At 40.3% G+C, this 16,227-nt stretch overlaps 1 protein-coding gene across 1 annotated transcript in view; it reads right to left on the bottom strand.

Moving 5' to 3' along the window:
- Positions 1–240: 240 nt before the first annotated feature.
- SLC7A14 (solute carrier family 7 member 14) overlaps positions 241–16,227 on the bottom strand; it is a 51,484-nt gene continuing 35,497 nt past the window's right edge. Inside the window, exons 4-8 of the mRNA XM_039337965.1 lie at positions 15,456–15,673; positions 9,661–9,807; positions 7,135–7,343; positions 4,855–5,732; positions 241–1,542 (exon numbers count right to left, since the gene is read on the bottom strand). Of these exons, the coding sequence (XP_039193899.1) occupies positions 1,223–1,542; positions 4,855–5,732; positions 7,135–7,343; positions 9,661–9,807; positions 15,456–15,673 (1,772 nt within the window). The 3' untranslated portion in view covers positions 241–1,222. The remainder of the gene's footprint in view (positions 1,543–4,854; positions 5,733–7,134; positions 7,344–9,660; positions 9,808–15,455; positions 15,674–16,227) is intronic.

Below are 16,227 nucleotides of genomic sequence, written 5' to 3' on the forward strand. Positions count from 1 at the left end.
TCGCCCCCAAGCATGGCCCATGCGGAGCAGCGCAGCCAAGGACATGGCAGTCAGACAGCATAGACAAGACTCTGCCCTCACGCCCCATTACGCACAGTTGATGCTGCAGGGTGCGGGGAGAGGGCGTGGCTGCCATGGTGCTGCTGGGCTGCCTGGGTGATCTGCGGCAGGCCCTGGAGGTGGTGAGTGGCCCTGCAGGCAGGCGGGGTAGGGCGGGGTAGGGGGTGCAGCAGGGGCGGGGCCACCTTTTGGGCACCCAATCTTTAAAAGGTTCGCCATTACTGTCCTATGATCATATTTGCGATCTAGCCCTCTTTTCACTCCACTAGAACATAACTTTTCACAGAAAACAAACAAAAAATGAATTGATGTAATTAATATTCCATTAATTTCAACATATCTATTACAGTTATTTCCCGTGCCTCCAACCCTTCTTTTTATTCAGCAATATTGTAGCTTGATTCCCTAGGATGACATCACAAAATCACTGTCATGCCATCAGAATTCCACAGAGGGGAGGAGGAGGAGGAAAAGAAATGTGGTCCTCGAATACAAAAAAGATTGTCTATTCTTGAGGAAAGCATTGGAAATATTAACATTTTCCCTACCAATGGAGCCCAATTTATGTTGCTGATAGTTTGTTGGATGCATTTTCAGCTGAAAGCTTAAGTCAATGCAAACAGGAGGCATTTCATGCATGGGTTTCCTAGAAAGGCTTCACAAGCTCTCCTAGTTTGGGTAAAGGATCAGCTATCAACATCAAATGAAATAACATTAGGGCTGGGAGGGTGAGTGTAGAGAAATCAGTTTTGATTCCTTTAGTTGGACCTTTAGTGGATTCAGGATAAACCCTTGACAGAACCATCCTGAGCAGCAGAGAGTGAGTGAAGTAATTACTGGCAGAAGCATCCAAGCCTTGATAAGAATGGTTTCAAATGAAGTTGCTGCCTCGATTCACACAACATTCTTAACCGGGTCAGTTAAAGACCTAACAAATGCATTTGCACAATATGTTGAGCTTGCTGGTAACTCATGAAGCTTGCCAAGTTGTGGAAATGCTTACTGAGTTAGGCCATCATGGTTCATAATATTAATCCCCCCAAATGGGTGAATGTAGTAACTGGGTTGAACAGGTTGTGTGAATACTGCCCCTGAATTTCAGCCCAAGTGTTAGCTTAGTGACCAAATAAAATAAAACGACATGGTTGTGTTTCTATCGCATCTACTCTGGTGAGTAGTCTAACTCATCATTAGAAATCAATGCATCTGAGTTCTGTTTATGTTTGGCTTTGTTCTTTGATTTGCTACTTGTCCGACTGCTTTCCTTTCCTTCAGCCATCGGCTGATAAGAGAAACCTTTGTCATCAGCAGGATCCCAGTCATGGTACTTTTCATTCCCAGCGGAGTCAAATCCTTCTTCAATGGAGAATGGATCCACATCAACATCGTAACGTTGGTAAGTGCTTTGGTGCAAAGCCTCCTCTCGAGCTGTGATTTCCAGTGTACTGTTCCATATGCCGTAGCCAAAATAAATCAGCAGCCCTAGGGAAGAGAGAAGAGAATTTGGCCCATCAATGGCTATGCTCAAGCCCTCCATATTTATTTTAATCATGGTCAATTGACAAAGTGAGGAGCAAGAGAGAACCCAAAGGTGCTTTTTCAAGAGGCAACTGGACTTCCTTGTTTTTTCTTTGAAGGCGTTCCACTTCTCATCCAAGAAGCTTCTTCAGCTCCAACTGGACGGTGGGGAATGGATTTATATTTCTTGCAGACAGCTGGTTATGTGCATTCTTTTAGAGCAGTGGTTCTCAACCTGTGGGTCGGGACCCCATTTGGGGTCGAACAACCATTTCACGGGGGTCGCCAAACAACGCAGTCCGCCATTTTTTCCCCTTTTCCTTAGCTGTGCTATCCCCTTTTATTCTATTGGCTTTTGAAAGCCAATAGAATAGACTCTCTTGAATAGAATCTAATTCTATTGGCTTTCAAAAGCCAATAGGACTTGTCCAGGCTGTCTCTGCCCTGCTGAGCCTGCCAAAAGTCCCATTCTGCAAACGCTGCTGCACCAGTTGAGTAGTCCTCGACTTACGACCGGTTGAGTAGTCCTCGACTTACAACCGGTTGGGGGGCGAGGCATTAAAAAGATTGACAACCACTGTTTTAGAGAGTCGTTGAGGCCACTTGGAGGTTTATCTGTGTTGTCACGATTACCTGAGTATTGCCAGTTCCCCACCATCCAGTCAGGGCTGAAGAAGCTTCTTGGATGAGAAGCAAAATGTCTTCAAAGAAAAACAAGAAAGTCCAGTTCCCTCATGAAAAAGCACCTTTAGGATAACTATGACCTGGATGACTGAGAATCTCCATAGACACTGAGCAACAGAGAAAGTCCAAAAAAAAGTAATCATAGTATATTTGATCAAACTCTCCCTTCTCCTTTTTGATTTGCTTTCACTAAAGAAGGAGGCTGACCTACATTAGGACTTTGGAAGGATCTCACTTTGACAGTGTTTGAAGTGAAACAACCTTTCCAAGCTGCTTCATGAAGTAATGCAGGACTTTTGCTCCTACTTTCTAAAATCAAAGTAAGGCAGCCATATGTCTACGGAGATTCTCAGCCATCCAGGTCATGGTTGTCCCAAAGATGCTTTTCAAAAGGCGACTGGATTTTCTTGGGGGTTTTTTCTTTGAAAACATTTTGCTTCTCATCCAAGAAGCCTCTTCATTTCTGACTGAATGGTGGGGAATAGAAGGATTTATATTTTTTGCATCACCTGGTTGTTAGCACTCTAATGCAGTGTTTCTCAACCTTGACAATTTTAAGGCATGTGGACTTCAACTCCCAGAATTCCACAGCCAGCATTGCTGGCTGTGGAATTCTGGGAGTTGAAGTCCACATGCCTTCAAATTGTCAAGGTTGAGAAACACTGCTCTAAGGTAGCTCTCTGAGAGTCATTGAGGCCACTTGGGGATTTATCTGTACCCTCGGAGTCACCTGAATCAGAGTGCAAATGGGTGTGGAACCTTTTAGCACTCCCGAGGTTTCACACACCCATTTGCACCCTGATTCAGATGACCCTGAGAGTACAGATAAATCCCCAAGTGGCCTCCACAGAGAGCTAACCACCGACCTTCTGAATGCTAATACCAGACGACTGCAAAGAATATAAATCTTTCTATTCCCCACCATTCAGTCGGAAATGAAGAAGCTTCTTGGATAAGAAGTGTGAAATGTTTTCAAGGAAAATAAAAAAAAACCCGGGAAAGTCTAGTTGCCTTTTGAAAAGCACCTTTGGGACAAGGCAGTCATACTGTTTCACTTCGCCTTGTTTCTGAGTTCTCTCCTGGCAGTCCCAGATTTTACACATCTGCAACAGACACGGAGAGGTTGCTTTAGGCAACCTGAACTGTGTGTTGTGTATCTGAGGCAAGAAGAAGTGCCTCGCTGCTGCAAATTGTGTTACCTCATAGCCTTGCAGAGAACAAGGTCATCTCTGAGTATAAAGTGCCTAGAGGAGGCAACTCACAGAGATCCACTGTAATTTACTGCTATAATGTTGAATAGTTTATTTTATAATATTTATAACTCCAGTATGGAATATATATACTGCTGGATAGTTATATAATTGGCTCAGTTCCGTTGTTCCTGCTTCTTCCACAATTAATTCTTTCTCCCCACCAAAATATGTATTATTTATTACATTGTTCAACTACAAAACAAGACACCCAGGCAGAAAAGGAACAATGTTGAAGAAGGACAGTCTATTTTTTCTTTTCTTTTAGCTTTCCCACTTGTATGTTTTTCATAAGAAGATGATCAAAACAAGCTACATGCATCACTTAATTAAAATTTTTAAAAAATCAGAGAGGCTACCCATTCTCTCTAAGTTATTCAAAAAATAGCCATAGAAAAATAGAGATTAAAAAGGGCCATCAAAAGGAACAGTCTGCAAATGGACTTAAAACAGTGTTTCTCAACCTTGACAATTTTAAGTCACATGGACTTCAACTCCCAGAATTCTGGGAGTTGAAGTCCACATGCTTTAAAACTGTCAAGGTTGAGAAACACTGACTTAAAATGTAAATAATGGATGCGAATAAACAAGAGGCCCTTTTACTTAAAGTTCCAATAGTTCACCATGTAAATGTAGTCTGGAATGGTCCCAGATAATTTATTTTTCAACCTAGTGAAGTTATGTGAAGGCATTCCATAATTTATTAATTAACGTCATTGTTTAACTATGACTTAACGAGCAGGTTCAGACAATGTAGAGTAAGTCATAAATCATGTTTTATTACCTGTATCTGGAATCACATTATGCCTCAGGATATTGAGTCAAATAATTTTTGAAAAGCCAATTCAGCTATTTCCTTTCTCTAATGAAATAGGTTTCTCTCAGACTCTGCAGATATGCTGAATGGACAGCAGCTCCCATTACTGACAGCTGACATGGTATTTCTTCATGGCTTTATAAACCGTGATTTGCAAAGCCATGGAGAATTGCCTAAACATTTTCACTGTTGGCTACTTAGGATTTTGAGACAAGGTGCTTCCAAATAGCAATATCAATAGCACTTAGACTTATATATTGCTCCACAGTGCTTTACAACACTCTCTGGGAGGTTTACAATGCTGAGTCAATCTTGAACCAGTCAGGATCAAACTCCTTACTGTGGGCAGTTAGCCTGCAATACTGCATTTTAACCAGTGCGCCAGCATGGCTCCTAACCCTGAAGATACCATCAAATAAAAAAAAATCTTGGAGAAGATAGGAATTAAAGTTTCAGTCCAACATGGGGTGGTCCTATTTTTGGAAAGGCTGCTTTGATTACTCCCATTTCAAATTCAGGACATACCCACAAAGCACCAGACAGCAAACCGTATCCAAGTGATCTTTGAAAGTTTCAGCATGAGATAGATGTTCACGAGCATAGCAAATGCAGGAACAAAAGGCAGACAGGGGGCCATGTAAGGCAGCTTTTTGGGGTTTTCTGGCTGTTGAAGGATAACAAAGACCAACATAATAATCAGCAAGACCATGAGGACCACCAGAAGAATTGCCCACCAGCTCTGGTCATAAACATAGTCCACTCCAAAGATAATGAAAGAGCAGAAGATAAACATAAGGACAAACAGCAAGAGTACACAGGTGGTGACAGTCTGGCCTGTAGCTGCTGTAGGCCTGTCCATTTTCCCTGGCAGTCCAAGATGGATTCTCATAGTGTAATATCGTGGTCCTATTAATTTCTTCAACTTGATGAGATAGATATTTTCAGACTCGTCTGCTTCTATTCCCGAGGTCATGTCAACTGTGCCATAGTTGGGATGGTTGATGTTGTAGGTGGACTTGTCTGATTTTCCAATTAGCATCTCATTGTCACCCAAGGAAGGGAGGTTCTTTGCACCACAAGTATTGGTGGGGGGTCCTGCAAAATCTTCCCCATCACTAACTGGAGAGCAAACTTCTTTTTCACACTCAGCTAAAATCCCTTCTTTCTTTTTCGTGTGCTCTTCAGAAAGGAATTTGACAAAGCCATCAATATCACTCTCTGGTTGATACCGCAGAAGTAGGACACATACAGAGACTAAGGTGTAGGCAAGCAAAGTACCAATGGACATCATCTCTATCAGGTCCCTCAGGCTCACTAGCAAGGAGAGGAGTGCTGCCAGAAATCCTGAGACAATGCACGCTACTACAGGGGTCTCAGTATAGGAGCTTATATGGGCCAAGAATCTAGGGAGAAAAGAAGGAAAGTTACTTAGCATCAACTCCATATTTAACATTACAGACAGGCAACACCATGACAGTTGGGTGGGATAGGATTTCATGATCTACTGTCCTTCAGGTGTGTTGAGGTAGACCATAAATTCCCAGCCAGAACAGATCAAAGCTATATTGACTTGGAATTCTGAAAGTTACATTTCCATACAGGAGGACAATGCTTTGAAGAAAGAGACTGTACTATGTTATACAAGAGGTGGAAAGCCTGAAAACTTCCTTAAAACTTTCAATGAAGAACAGGGGAAAGGTCAATCCCACCTCCAGTGTCCCCATTTGCAGCTCACTTTATTTATTCTATTCATTTATGTGGCAAGGAAAGTATCTGCAAGGGAAACTATTAGACAAACGAACCCAATTCCTCCAAGATACACACAGACCTGCCTTAACATTTAACAGATCGAGACAGTCAGGAAATAGACAATGATGTCCAGCTATTCCTTCTAAACTTCCTCATAATTTCTTTTTCTTAGATTACAGAATTGGGTTTTGCAGATAGCCTGCTTTCCATTGCTAATTTAACTTTCTGCCCTCTGAAAGACCCTTGTGATGTTGAAATGAGTCAAAACCCAGCTCAGTTGGGCTTCTCCACATGAAATGGCCTCACACTATTAGCATAGCAATATTCATAATTTGGATTTGATGCATGTCCCTTCTCACTGAACCTTTCAACTCTAAAATAAGTGTCTTATATTGTTTAGATTTTAGATGTAGGCCAAATATGTTAAAATTCAATTATATGCTCATTGAACCACAGTGACTGTGGAATATTTACATGGCAATAGACAGTGGACAATTGTCCCTTAATTCATTCAATGATTGATGAATTATGGATAAGGATTGTACTCCTATCCATTCACGTGCTCCTCCTCTCTCTTCATGACTTCTCCAGGGAGCAGATCCCAGTTTAAACCAGAATTGCCATTACATTTGAGCCAAAGAACTTAGAGAAGATCCTGGCTTATTATCTTGATTATTTAATTACATTTTGTAAGCTGCCAGAGTCACTGTTAGTGAGCGGGTGGCCATATACATTTTCTAAATAGATAAATAAAATTAGAATTTTCTGGTTTGAACTTAATGGGAAACTTGAATTAGATACAAACCACAACCCTCTCTCCACTGAAGCTGACAGATAATGAGAAGAATATGGGAAGGCCATGGAGCCATCACATTCACCTGAAAATAATCCACACATGTTTCTGCATAACTGCTTTGAAATGTTATCTCAGCATTGAAGAAAGCCACCACCCAAGAAGAACCTCAACCTTCTTGTCAGGATTTAAAGTATTTTAGGCATTTGTACTTGTTTGCACTGTGATTGTCAATGTGGTGTGGATATAGGTTAATATCTTACCTGAAGAGAAGTCCATCACCAGCCATAGCATAAATTACTCGAGGCATCGGGAAGAGGGAGCCCAGCAAGCTCACGGTGAGTCCAGCAACAGATCCAATAGCAACAATGAACTTGGCCGTGTAAAACCCATGAGCTACAAACATCTCCATCAGGGGTGATTCCGTATCAATGTCATTGTATGGCACCATCAGTGTTAAGACAATGCTCACCTATTGTAGAAAACAGGAAGACAGATAGTTAGAGAGAGGGACACGGATGAAAAGAAATTTGAGGTTCCACTGATACGGAACTTCAGTATATTATTTCAAACGACTAAAAACTTATATACAGTAGTTATGCTGGTGTTTGACTTTTTTGGTCAAAACTGTTTGAGAACAGCAAGAAACTGATATTTCCAGAGGGCTTTTCAGTCAGATAGTTTTTTTCTTTGTCTATATATTTATCTTTGAGCTGATCTTGTTTTTGTTTTTGGGGAGGGGTTTGCATTGTTGTTACCTTTTTAATATTGTGAGCCATCCAGAATTATTAGGAATCAGATGGTCCTCTAAACCAAATTAATAAAAAAAATTAAGGAAATAGTGAAATTCTAAACTATGCTACACTAAATTAAATATCTCTTTAGTACTACTATTTCCTATATTTTTTTTAAAAAAAACCCAAGACTTTTAGTTTAGCAAATCTAAAAAGGAGATAAATCCATAATGTAAAAGAAAGTTTAACCTGCAACAAACTGTTAGCTGCCCTTATAATTATTGGTGAACAATTTCTGGCTTCATTGACTGAAAGGAGTCACATTTTGCTACTGAGAAGTTGTGGAATGTTTATGAGTATTCCAATAGTTCAGATTTTTTTTTTAAAAAAACCCATCAGTATGCAAAGCCAAAGGATAAATGGAGTTGTTGGATAGGCAGCATTTTACAACAACAGTTAACTGTAAGTATACGAAAGATATGCATGGGAGGATTATTTAAATAGGGACAATATGTAACCCAAGCAGCATGTGCCTTCTGTATGAATTGTGTGTGTGTGTATGTGTGTGTTTGTGTAAAATGGAATGTGAATATAAAATAGGCAAAGACAAGATTAGAAATAGCAAACTTATTCTTTGTTAGCAAGACTGAACTAAGATCTTTTGCTGCCTGGATAGGACAGTGAATTACTCCCTCCCCCCCATCTTTCTGGCTATTTTATTTTCTCAGACAGAAAACATTACAAATGTCTTTCTCTCCTTTCTGGCACTAGAACTGCAAGAATAATAAACTAAATTCCCATTCAATTATCAGTTAAAATTCCTTTGATGGTCTTTTCATAAAAATCAAAACTAGCTGTGTAGCATTGAATTTGAATACTCTCTAAGACAGTGCTTCTCAACCTGTGGGTCGGGACCCCATTTGGGGTCGAACGACCATTTTACGGGGGTCGCCAAACAAGGCTGTCCGCCATTTTTCCCCCCTTTTCTTTGGCCACACCCCTGGCATCCGGTGATGTATAAGTGGTTGGGGGTCACCACAACATGGGGAACTGTATTATGGGGTCGCGGCATTAGAAAGGTTGAGAACCACTGCTCTAAGATATTATCCCCATATTAGTAAAACAGAATTCCAGCTGGTTTTTGCCCCCTGACAGATTCCTTTTAAAAAGTTTTGTAATTGCCAACATTTGCAAAGTGTGAAGACTTTAAATATATTTTTTGCTAATCTAGGTAACTATTTAATTTATCACTGTGCTTTTGAGACTTCTGAAGGGACTAAATTCACAGCAGATGATGCAGGAAAAAAGGGATCTACTTTCATCTCCTCCTCCTCCTCCTCCTCCTCCTCCTCCTCCTCCTCCTCCTCCTCCTCCTCCTCCTCCTCCTCCTTTACCTGCTTTGGGTGTTGAGGGAGATACAGTACAAAGTTCTGGCTCTTGCCAGAATTATATAATTATAGTTCCTGTATCTGGGCTGGTTAAATTCATGAGAAATATGCTTTGTTCTAGATTTTTTATAGCCCAGATATTGTCAGACAAAGTAACCAGAACTACACATGTAAGATGCAAGATCAATGGTTTATTATAGTCTGCCTATTAGACAGGAATCTCTCCAGACTGCCAGTCTTAGCCTGGGAACAGTAGTTAAGGTTCTATAGAGCCTAAGGAGGGGAGGGTCAGTTCTGGACCTCTTGCAGCTGTGCAAGGACTCAAAGCTAATCCCAGACTTGAGGTTTCCCCCCCCCACTTGGTTGGGTGTTTCCCAACTGATATGATAGCCTAATACAGACTGCCAAACTACTTTAAGAAAAGCTGATCATTCAGATTTTTTTCCCTTGGAGATATATGTTATTGTGATGCTACTTGAGAATTGTAGGAGCTGTAATCCAGTTTGTCCTGGTTACCTGGTTGGGAAAATTAACTTCATAGTACAGTGATGAATTGACAAATATTTGAAACAATTTTTTGTGTGGAAACAGCCCTCATGTGCACCTTTTCTCTCCTGGAAAGCAGAAAATTTTATTGAGAAATTTCACTCAAAAGTCTCTTACTTACAGATACATATGCTACAAGGCATGTGACCAACGAAGCAGTGATGGCATATGGGATAGACGTATTGGGACTCTTGGCTTCTTCTCCTGTAGTAGCAATGATGTCAAAACCAATGAAGGCATAAAAGCAAGTGGCTGCCCCTTGTAGTACCTGCAAAGCATTTATATAATGTTGCCCATTAATGCTATACAATAATGATTAAAGCTTATTGAATCTTTACTTAAAAGTTTCCTTTGGGGTCGTTGGTGCTCTCTGACCTTGGTTGTTTTCTTGTAGGCATTTCATTACCAAACTAGGTAACGTCATCAGCACCATCAATGCTAACCAAGCTCAGATTTGCACTCTCTGCAAATCAATGTGGCCCCCTTGTTACATTCTTTCATAAATTTCCCTGGGTTGACTAGAATGGCTCCACTTACTGTTTTTCTCTTATTCCAATTCTCTCTTTTTAAAATAATAATAATAATAATGGAATAGTTGGTCTGCATGGAACTAATTCAGGCATATCAAACTGCCAGCCTATGGGCCGGATGCGTCACACCGAAACTGCGCCCACCCCTCTTGGGAGATAACTTCACTCTTACATAAACTGAATCATTGGACAAGGTAAAATAATATATGTATGTATGTATGTATGTATGTATGTATGTATGTATGTATATATAAGATTAATCCTCCCTTTCTTCATTCTATCAGGAATGTCAAGTTGGTTGGAGAGAATCCCCTGGGAATTAAAAGGAAGATATGGCAGGGTGAAAAAGAGAATTTGACCCATTTTCTGTGAATAAGCCAGGATGATTGTATAAGAGAAGACATGGGTATGTTTTATTAGATAGCCCTTCCTAACAAAACTTGATTTTTTCCTGTATCACTGTTCGTCTCAATGAGCAACCTATCTGCCTCTTGATGCCAAGTAGTTTAATCATACATTGCTTAATTAGTTTGTTAAGTCCTCAATTCTTCAGAGAGCAACATAATTATGTTTATGAATTGCTAATATCACCCTCCTGAGTAATTCCCTTTGGAGCCCTTTCAATTTTGACAACTTAGGAAAGAAGTGTTGTCTTTTGGGGTTGCCTGAATTTTAGGCATCAGAGGAGGGTTAATTTGAAAATAAGCAGTAAAAGAGAAGCACATTTCTGTAAGGAAAGGAAAAGAAAACACTGAGAAGTGGAGGAACTGAGGGCTGTGTATATGTGTCAGGGAATTCCAAACCGGAAAGAATTAATCCAGTCTAAACCTGCCAATCTAGATTGAGGAGAAAAATTGGCCTAACCTTGAAAATTCAAATTCTGAGCAACTAATTTGAAGCAGAAAAGTCATTCTCTCTCATAAATGAACTCTTAAAAACTGGTCTAAGTTCCATTTTGCTTCAGTCCTTTTGCTTTCCATCACAGGGAGATGCACCTCATCTGGAGAAAAGTTGGAGACTTAGAAAACATGGAACGAGATGAAAATTAGGATTTTGTATTTATACATGGGAGTGACCTAGCCTATTTCATTATGGCATCAGTTCCATTTTGTTTCCCTCTATTATGTGTGCATGTTCTTGAAATATTAACTAAAATTAAAGCCTGTTAAGATCCATGCAATTTTCCATTTCCCCCCTCTTTCTCCTACTGTCTTCAAGCATCAATTACTTCCTTGGTTCAATCAGCTGCTATTGCCAAGATCTTGCCCAGATGTCTGAAGGCGGTTGGGAGTCTGAACAGGGAGAAATAGGCTGAAAGTCAACCTTGACAAGACCAGGCAGTTGTATTTGGACCCTTCAGATCTGGAGATGTTCCATCTTTAGTTCTGAACGGCAGCACTTCCCCCCAGATGCATTTTTGTACAAATTGGGAGTCTTCTGGTCTCCTAGCTCCTGCTTTAGGAGCCCAGGGCAAATGTGGCCAGAAAAGATTTTGCATAAATTCATCTAGTATAAGTAGTCCTCCACCTATGGCCATAATTGAGGACTCAATTACTGGTGTAAGTTATGATGGTCTTTAAATGACTGTGTCTGATTTTACAGCTTTTTTGTGGTGGTTGTTAAGTGAACATGGTGATTGTAAATCAAACACTATGGTCATTAAGTTCATTTTGTTGTTGTTTTTTTTTACAGGGAACTGGAAGTGACTGCCAGTTGCAAACAAAAACATTGTAAATCACAGCTGTGGAACCATGGGATGCCGCAAATGGACACAAAATGTGTTTCTGTTGCCAAGTGTTCAAAATGTGGTCATGTGACTAACAAGGGCACAGCCATTGGAAGTTCAACTCCAGATCATAAGTAACTTTCTGGGGGCTTAGCATAACTTTGAACGGCTGGTAATGCAACTGGTCATAAGTCAAGGCCTACCTATATTTCAAATGCACCTATTTATGGTCAGCTTGCATTTGGATTTTTGCAAATTATAAGCATGCTGCAAAATATCCATATTACACTTGTATGGTTACCAATAAAGTTTACAGTTTTTTATAATTAATTTATAATATAAAATACAAAAACATAAAAGCAAACAGTAGGGGAAAAGGGAGGGAAGGGGGGAAAGGAAAAGTGTAGAAAAGAAGGGAGAAAAGAAAAAAAAAGGAATTGACTTCCAATAAATTTCCAAGTGTAATTCAAGGTGCTGGCTATCACATATAAAGCCATTTATGTCATAGGGCACAAGTCAGCAACCTGCAGCTCCGGAGCCGCATGCAGCTCTTTGAGCCTTCCCCTGTGGCTCCCAGCCTCCTCTGCCATTTGCAGAGAGAGATAGAGACAGAGAGAGGCACTTGCACTTCCCTGCTTCTCTCTCTGTCTCTCTCTGTCTCTCTGTCTCTCTCTCTCTCTCTCTCTCTCTCTGTGTGTGTGTGTGTGTGTGTGTGTGTGTGTAAAAGAGAATGGACTCATAGTGTTCTCCAACAAGCTGAAAAGCTTTTTGGACGGGGCTCCTCCCTTTGCTGCGTCTCTGCAGGAAGCAGGAAGCAGGAAGGGCAGGAGAGAGCTAGCTAGCCCAGCTATGCTGACTCAGGAATTCTGGGAGTTGAAGTCCATGAGTCATAAAAGCCGAGCTGAGCTTGTTCGAGAACAGCTTGAAGCCAGCTTGCCAAGTGAGCAGCAGATTGGAGAGAGGGGAGGGGGAGAGAGAGAGAGAGAGAGAGAGAGAGAGAGACAGAGACAGAGAGAGAGAGACAGAGACAGAAAGAGAGAGAGAGAGAGAGAGAAAGGGAGGGATATATATATATGTATATATGTATGAGTAATAATATTAAAAATATGAACCCTCTCTGGCGTTTTAAGCCCCGATGATGCCGGCAGGTGACGGCGAAAGCTTGGCGTTTTTAAATTAAACTTTTATAGTTTTAATTACCTTGGTGCTCATTTTATTTTAACATGTATATATGTATATATATATGTATATATAAATGTAAAAAAGGATGTATGCAGTGTTATCTTCATTTTAGATATCAAAAGGGTTTTGCGGCTCCCAGTGTTTTCTTTTCGGTGGGAAACGGGTCCAAGTGGCTCTTTGAGAGTTTTAGGTTGCCTACCCCTGGCATAGGGCCTCGTTACCTCAGGGATCATCTGTCCTCTGTAGTTTTGCTCATCCTTTACAAACTGGCAGAGCCAGCTTGTTCCAGGTCCCATACATTAAACAGTGTCACCTGATAGGACTCAGAGGATGGATCTTCTCTTTCATAGTTCCTGTCCCTTCGAAGGATATTGCCTTACCACTCCCCAGGTTTTATATGGCTGCCCCCCAGGAGGGCTTTGGGATTATGAGGTGTAATGGATGCCTTGGGGGATATTTGTTAGAAGTTGTCATTTTCTCTGACATTTCCTCTTTATATTGTTTTTCTTGCATTGTTTTGAATGGTTGATATTGTACACTGTTCAAAACTGTGATGGTGTTGGCCAACCTTTACATTTAATAATTACAGATAATCCTCGACTTGCAACAGTTCATTTAGTGAACTGAATGGCACTGAAAAAAGTGACTTATGACTGTTTTTCATATTTATGACCATTGCAGCATCCCCATGGTCACATGATCACAATTCAGACGCTTGGCAACTGACTCATGTTTATGATGGCTGCAGTGTCCTGGGGTCATGTGATCATCTTTTATGAACTTCTGGCAAGCAAAGTCAATGGAGAAGACAGATTCACTTAATAACCGTGTTACTAATTTAACAACTGCAGTGATTCACTTAGCAACCGTGGCAAGAAAGGTCATTAAATGGGACAAAACCTACTTCGCAAATGTCTCACTTAGCAACAGAAATGTTGGGCATAATTATGTTGTAAGTCGAGGACTACCCATACACAAATAAATTCCTATCATCCCCAAACTCTGGATGTATTAAGCAAGGTTAGTAGGTTCTACAGTCCAAGCAACCTCTGGAAGTCAGTTATGGTCTTTCTAGCAATGCTGTGAAATGTATTATGCCTGGGGACCTCACTGACTCCTACTGATAGAAGAAAGCATTTCAATCTCTGAAGCTCCCATCTCTCTGGAGAATATTCTGAAGGTACATGGGATGCTGCAACTCTTAACTGAATCTCCATGGAGGGATGAACAGCACAACAACATAAAACCTAACAAACAGTTCGGAAAATCTACCTGCAATTGAAAGAAATGTAATTATTCCACAGCCCAGTGTGTTTTGGACTCAAATGGATCTTCAGGGCATTGTGCCTACAATACAGTGGCTCTTGAGTCCAAAAGGTTAACCGGACATCACTATTTTTATATTTTATTGAAACAACAAAATTAAAATAAACAGGTGGAAGAGAGGCTCTGTGTACATGGAAACACACATAGTTTGGATTATGCTTTGTAAAATATTGCCTCTGTCTCATTACTGACAGGTTAAAGGTGTATATCTATTCATCCTAGGACACTTTAGAATATTCTAGTACAGTTCCAAGTTCAGTTACAAAATACTGTAATTGTTATTCCATTATATTTAGAAAAAGGAATGGGATATAAGCTAAATGACAAATAAGCCACTTCTAGTGTACCCCAAACCCTTCAGCAGCTTAATTTCTAGAGGAAAAGACTTTTTCTTACATTTGTAAATACAAATTTGCAATCTGTTCTATATTGTCCTCTGTATAATTTGAATTATTATGCTTTCTTATAACAAACAAAGCCCTAACATGTATCATTTGGCACATAAAAAGTAAAGGCTAGTTTGAATCAAGTTCAAATCTCAATCATTTCATAAATATGTCCACAGTTTTCTGGAAAAAATAGCAGAAGAGTTTGCTATGCTATCACAAGGGATGGTTTTTCCCCCCAATTTCCTAGTTTGTCCCTATACTTGGAATTCTCTGTTGTCTCTCACTGATATACTAGCCAATAAGAAGTCTGCTTGGGTTCCAAATTCAGACAATCCACACAACTTTACATTAACACTTCAAAAATACACTTTCTTCTAATGAAGAATGATGGGTAGTGATAAGTTTTGTAGCAAAGTCTCTTTAAGTGTGGCTTATGGCATTTTCATCTAATCAAAACCATTGATAATATACTGTCAACTACCTAGAGCAGGGATGTCAAACTCGCAACGTCACATGATGTGTCACGACATATCATGACTTTTTTTTGCCATTGCCAGCAATGGGGTAGTCCCAGTTTCGCTATGATGTATATGGCCCGCTGGCCAGCAGTTTGACACCCCTGACCTACAGCAATTGGCTGTGGAATTCTGGAAACTGAAGTCCACATATCTTAAAGTTACCAAGGTTGAGAAACACCATTCTAGAGCTCTATCGCCATTTCCCAATTTTCCTTCTATCAAATTGTCATAAAATATTCACTCACCCCTGACCATCCAAATGGCAGGAACTGCCCCTCAGCCCAGTATTCTCCATTCACATAGGTAAATCCTGCAATCATGATGAAGATCCACACAGCCAAATTGATCACATTCAACACATTGTTCAATCCTACTGAGTTTTTCACTCCCAAAGCAACTATGATAGTTACAATCACTGCAATAACCAAAGCTAGTAGATCAGGGTAGGACTCTTCCCCTTTACCTGTGAAAAGAAAACAATGAGTGATTCCAGAAATCTAGACAGAATCAATATAATGGCAGATAAAATGACTTCTGAGAAGATTTCACTCTAGGCCAGGGGTTTTCAAACTTGGCCCTTTTATGACTTGTGAACTTCAACTCCCAGGATTCCTCAGCCAGCGTGCCTGGCTGAAGAATTCTGGGAGTTGAAGTCCATAAGTCATAAAAGGGACAGATTTGAAGACCCCTGGCCTAGAGTGAAATGCTACCATGTTAGGCTACGCTCATTTACATTAAACAGGACAACTATATGACAATGCAATCACATAGTTGTCCTCATAGCTTCTCTGTGGTTTTTTTCCCTCCATCCTTCCATGGAACCTTTAGAAAACTTATTTTTTTTAAAAAAAACATGCCCAAACTCCAAGTGTTGTTTAATAATTTTATTTTTCCAGAGGAAAGGACAAAGTGATGCCCTTCCCATGCCATGTACAGAAGTGGGCCACAATAGGAGCTGAATCTTTCTCCAACATTGGTGAGAGGACAATGTTCTTTCTGTTGTTGAAAAAGTCAAAA

Source organism: Crotalus tigris, unplaced genomic scaffold (assembly GCF_016545835.1).
Source record: "Crotalus tigris isolate CLP2741 ecotype Arizona unplaced genomic scaffold, ASM1654583v1 scf7180000017549.6302385, whole genome shotgun sequence".
In the NCBI taxonomy this organism is placed as follows: domain Eukaryota; kingdom Metazoa; phylum Chordata; class Lepidosauria; order Squamata; family Viperidae; genus Crotalus; species Crotalus tigris.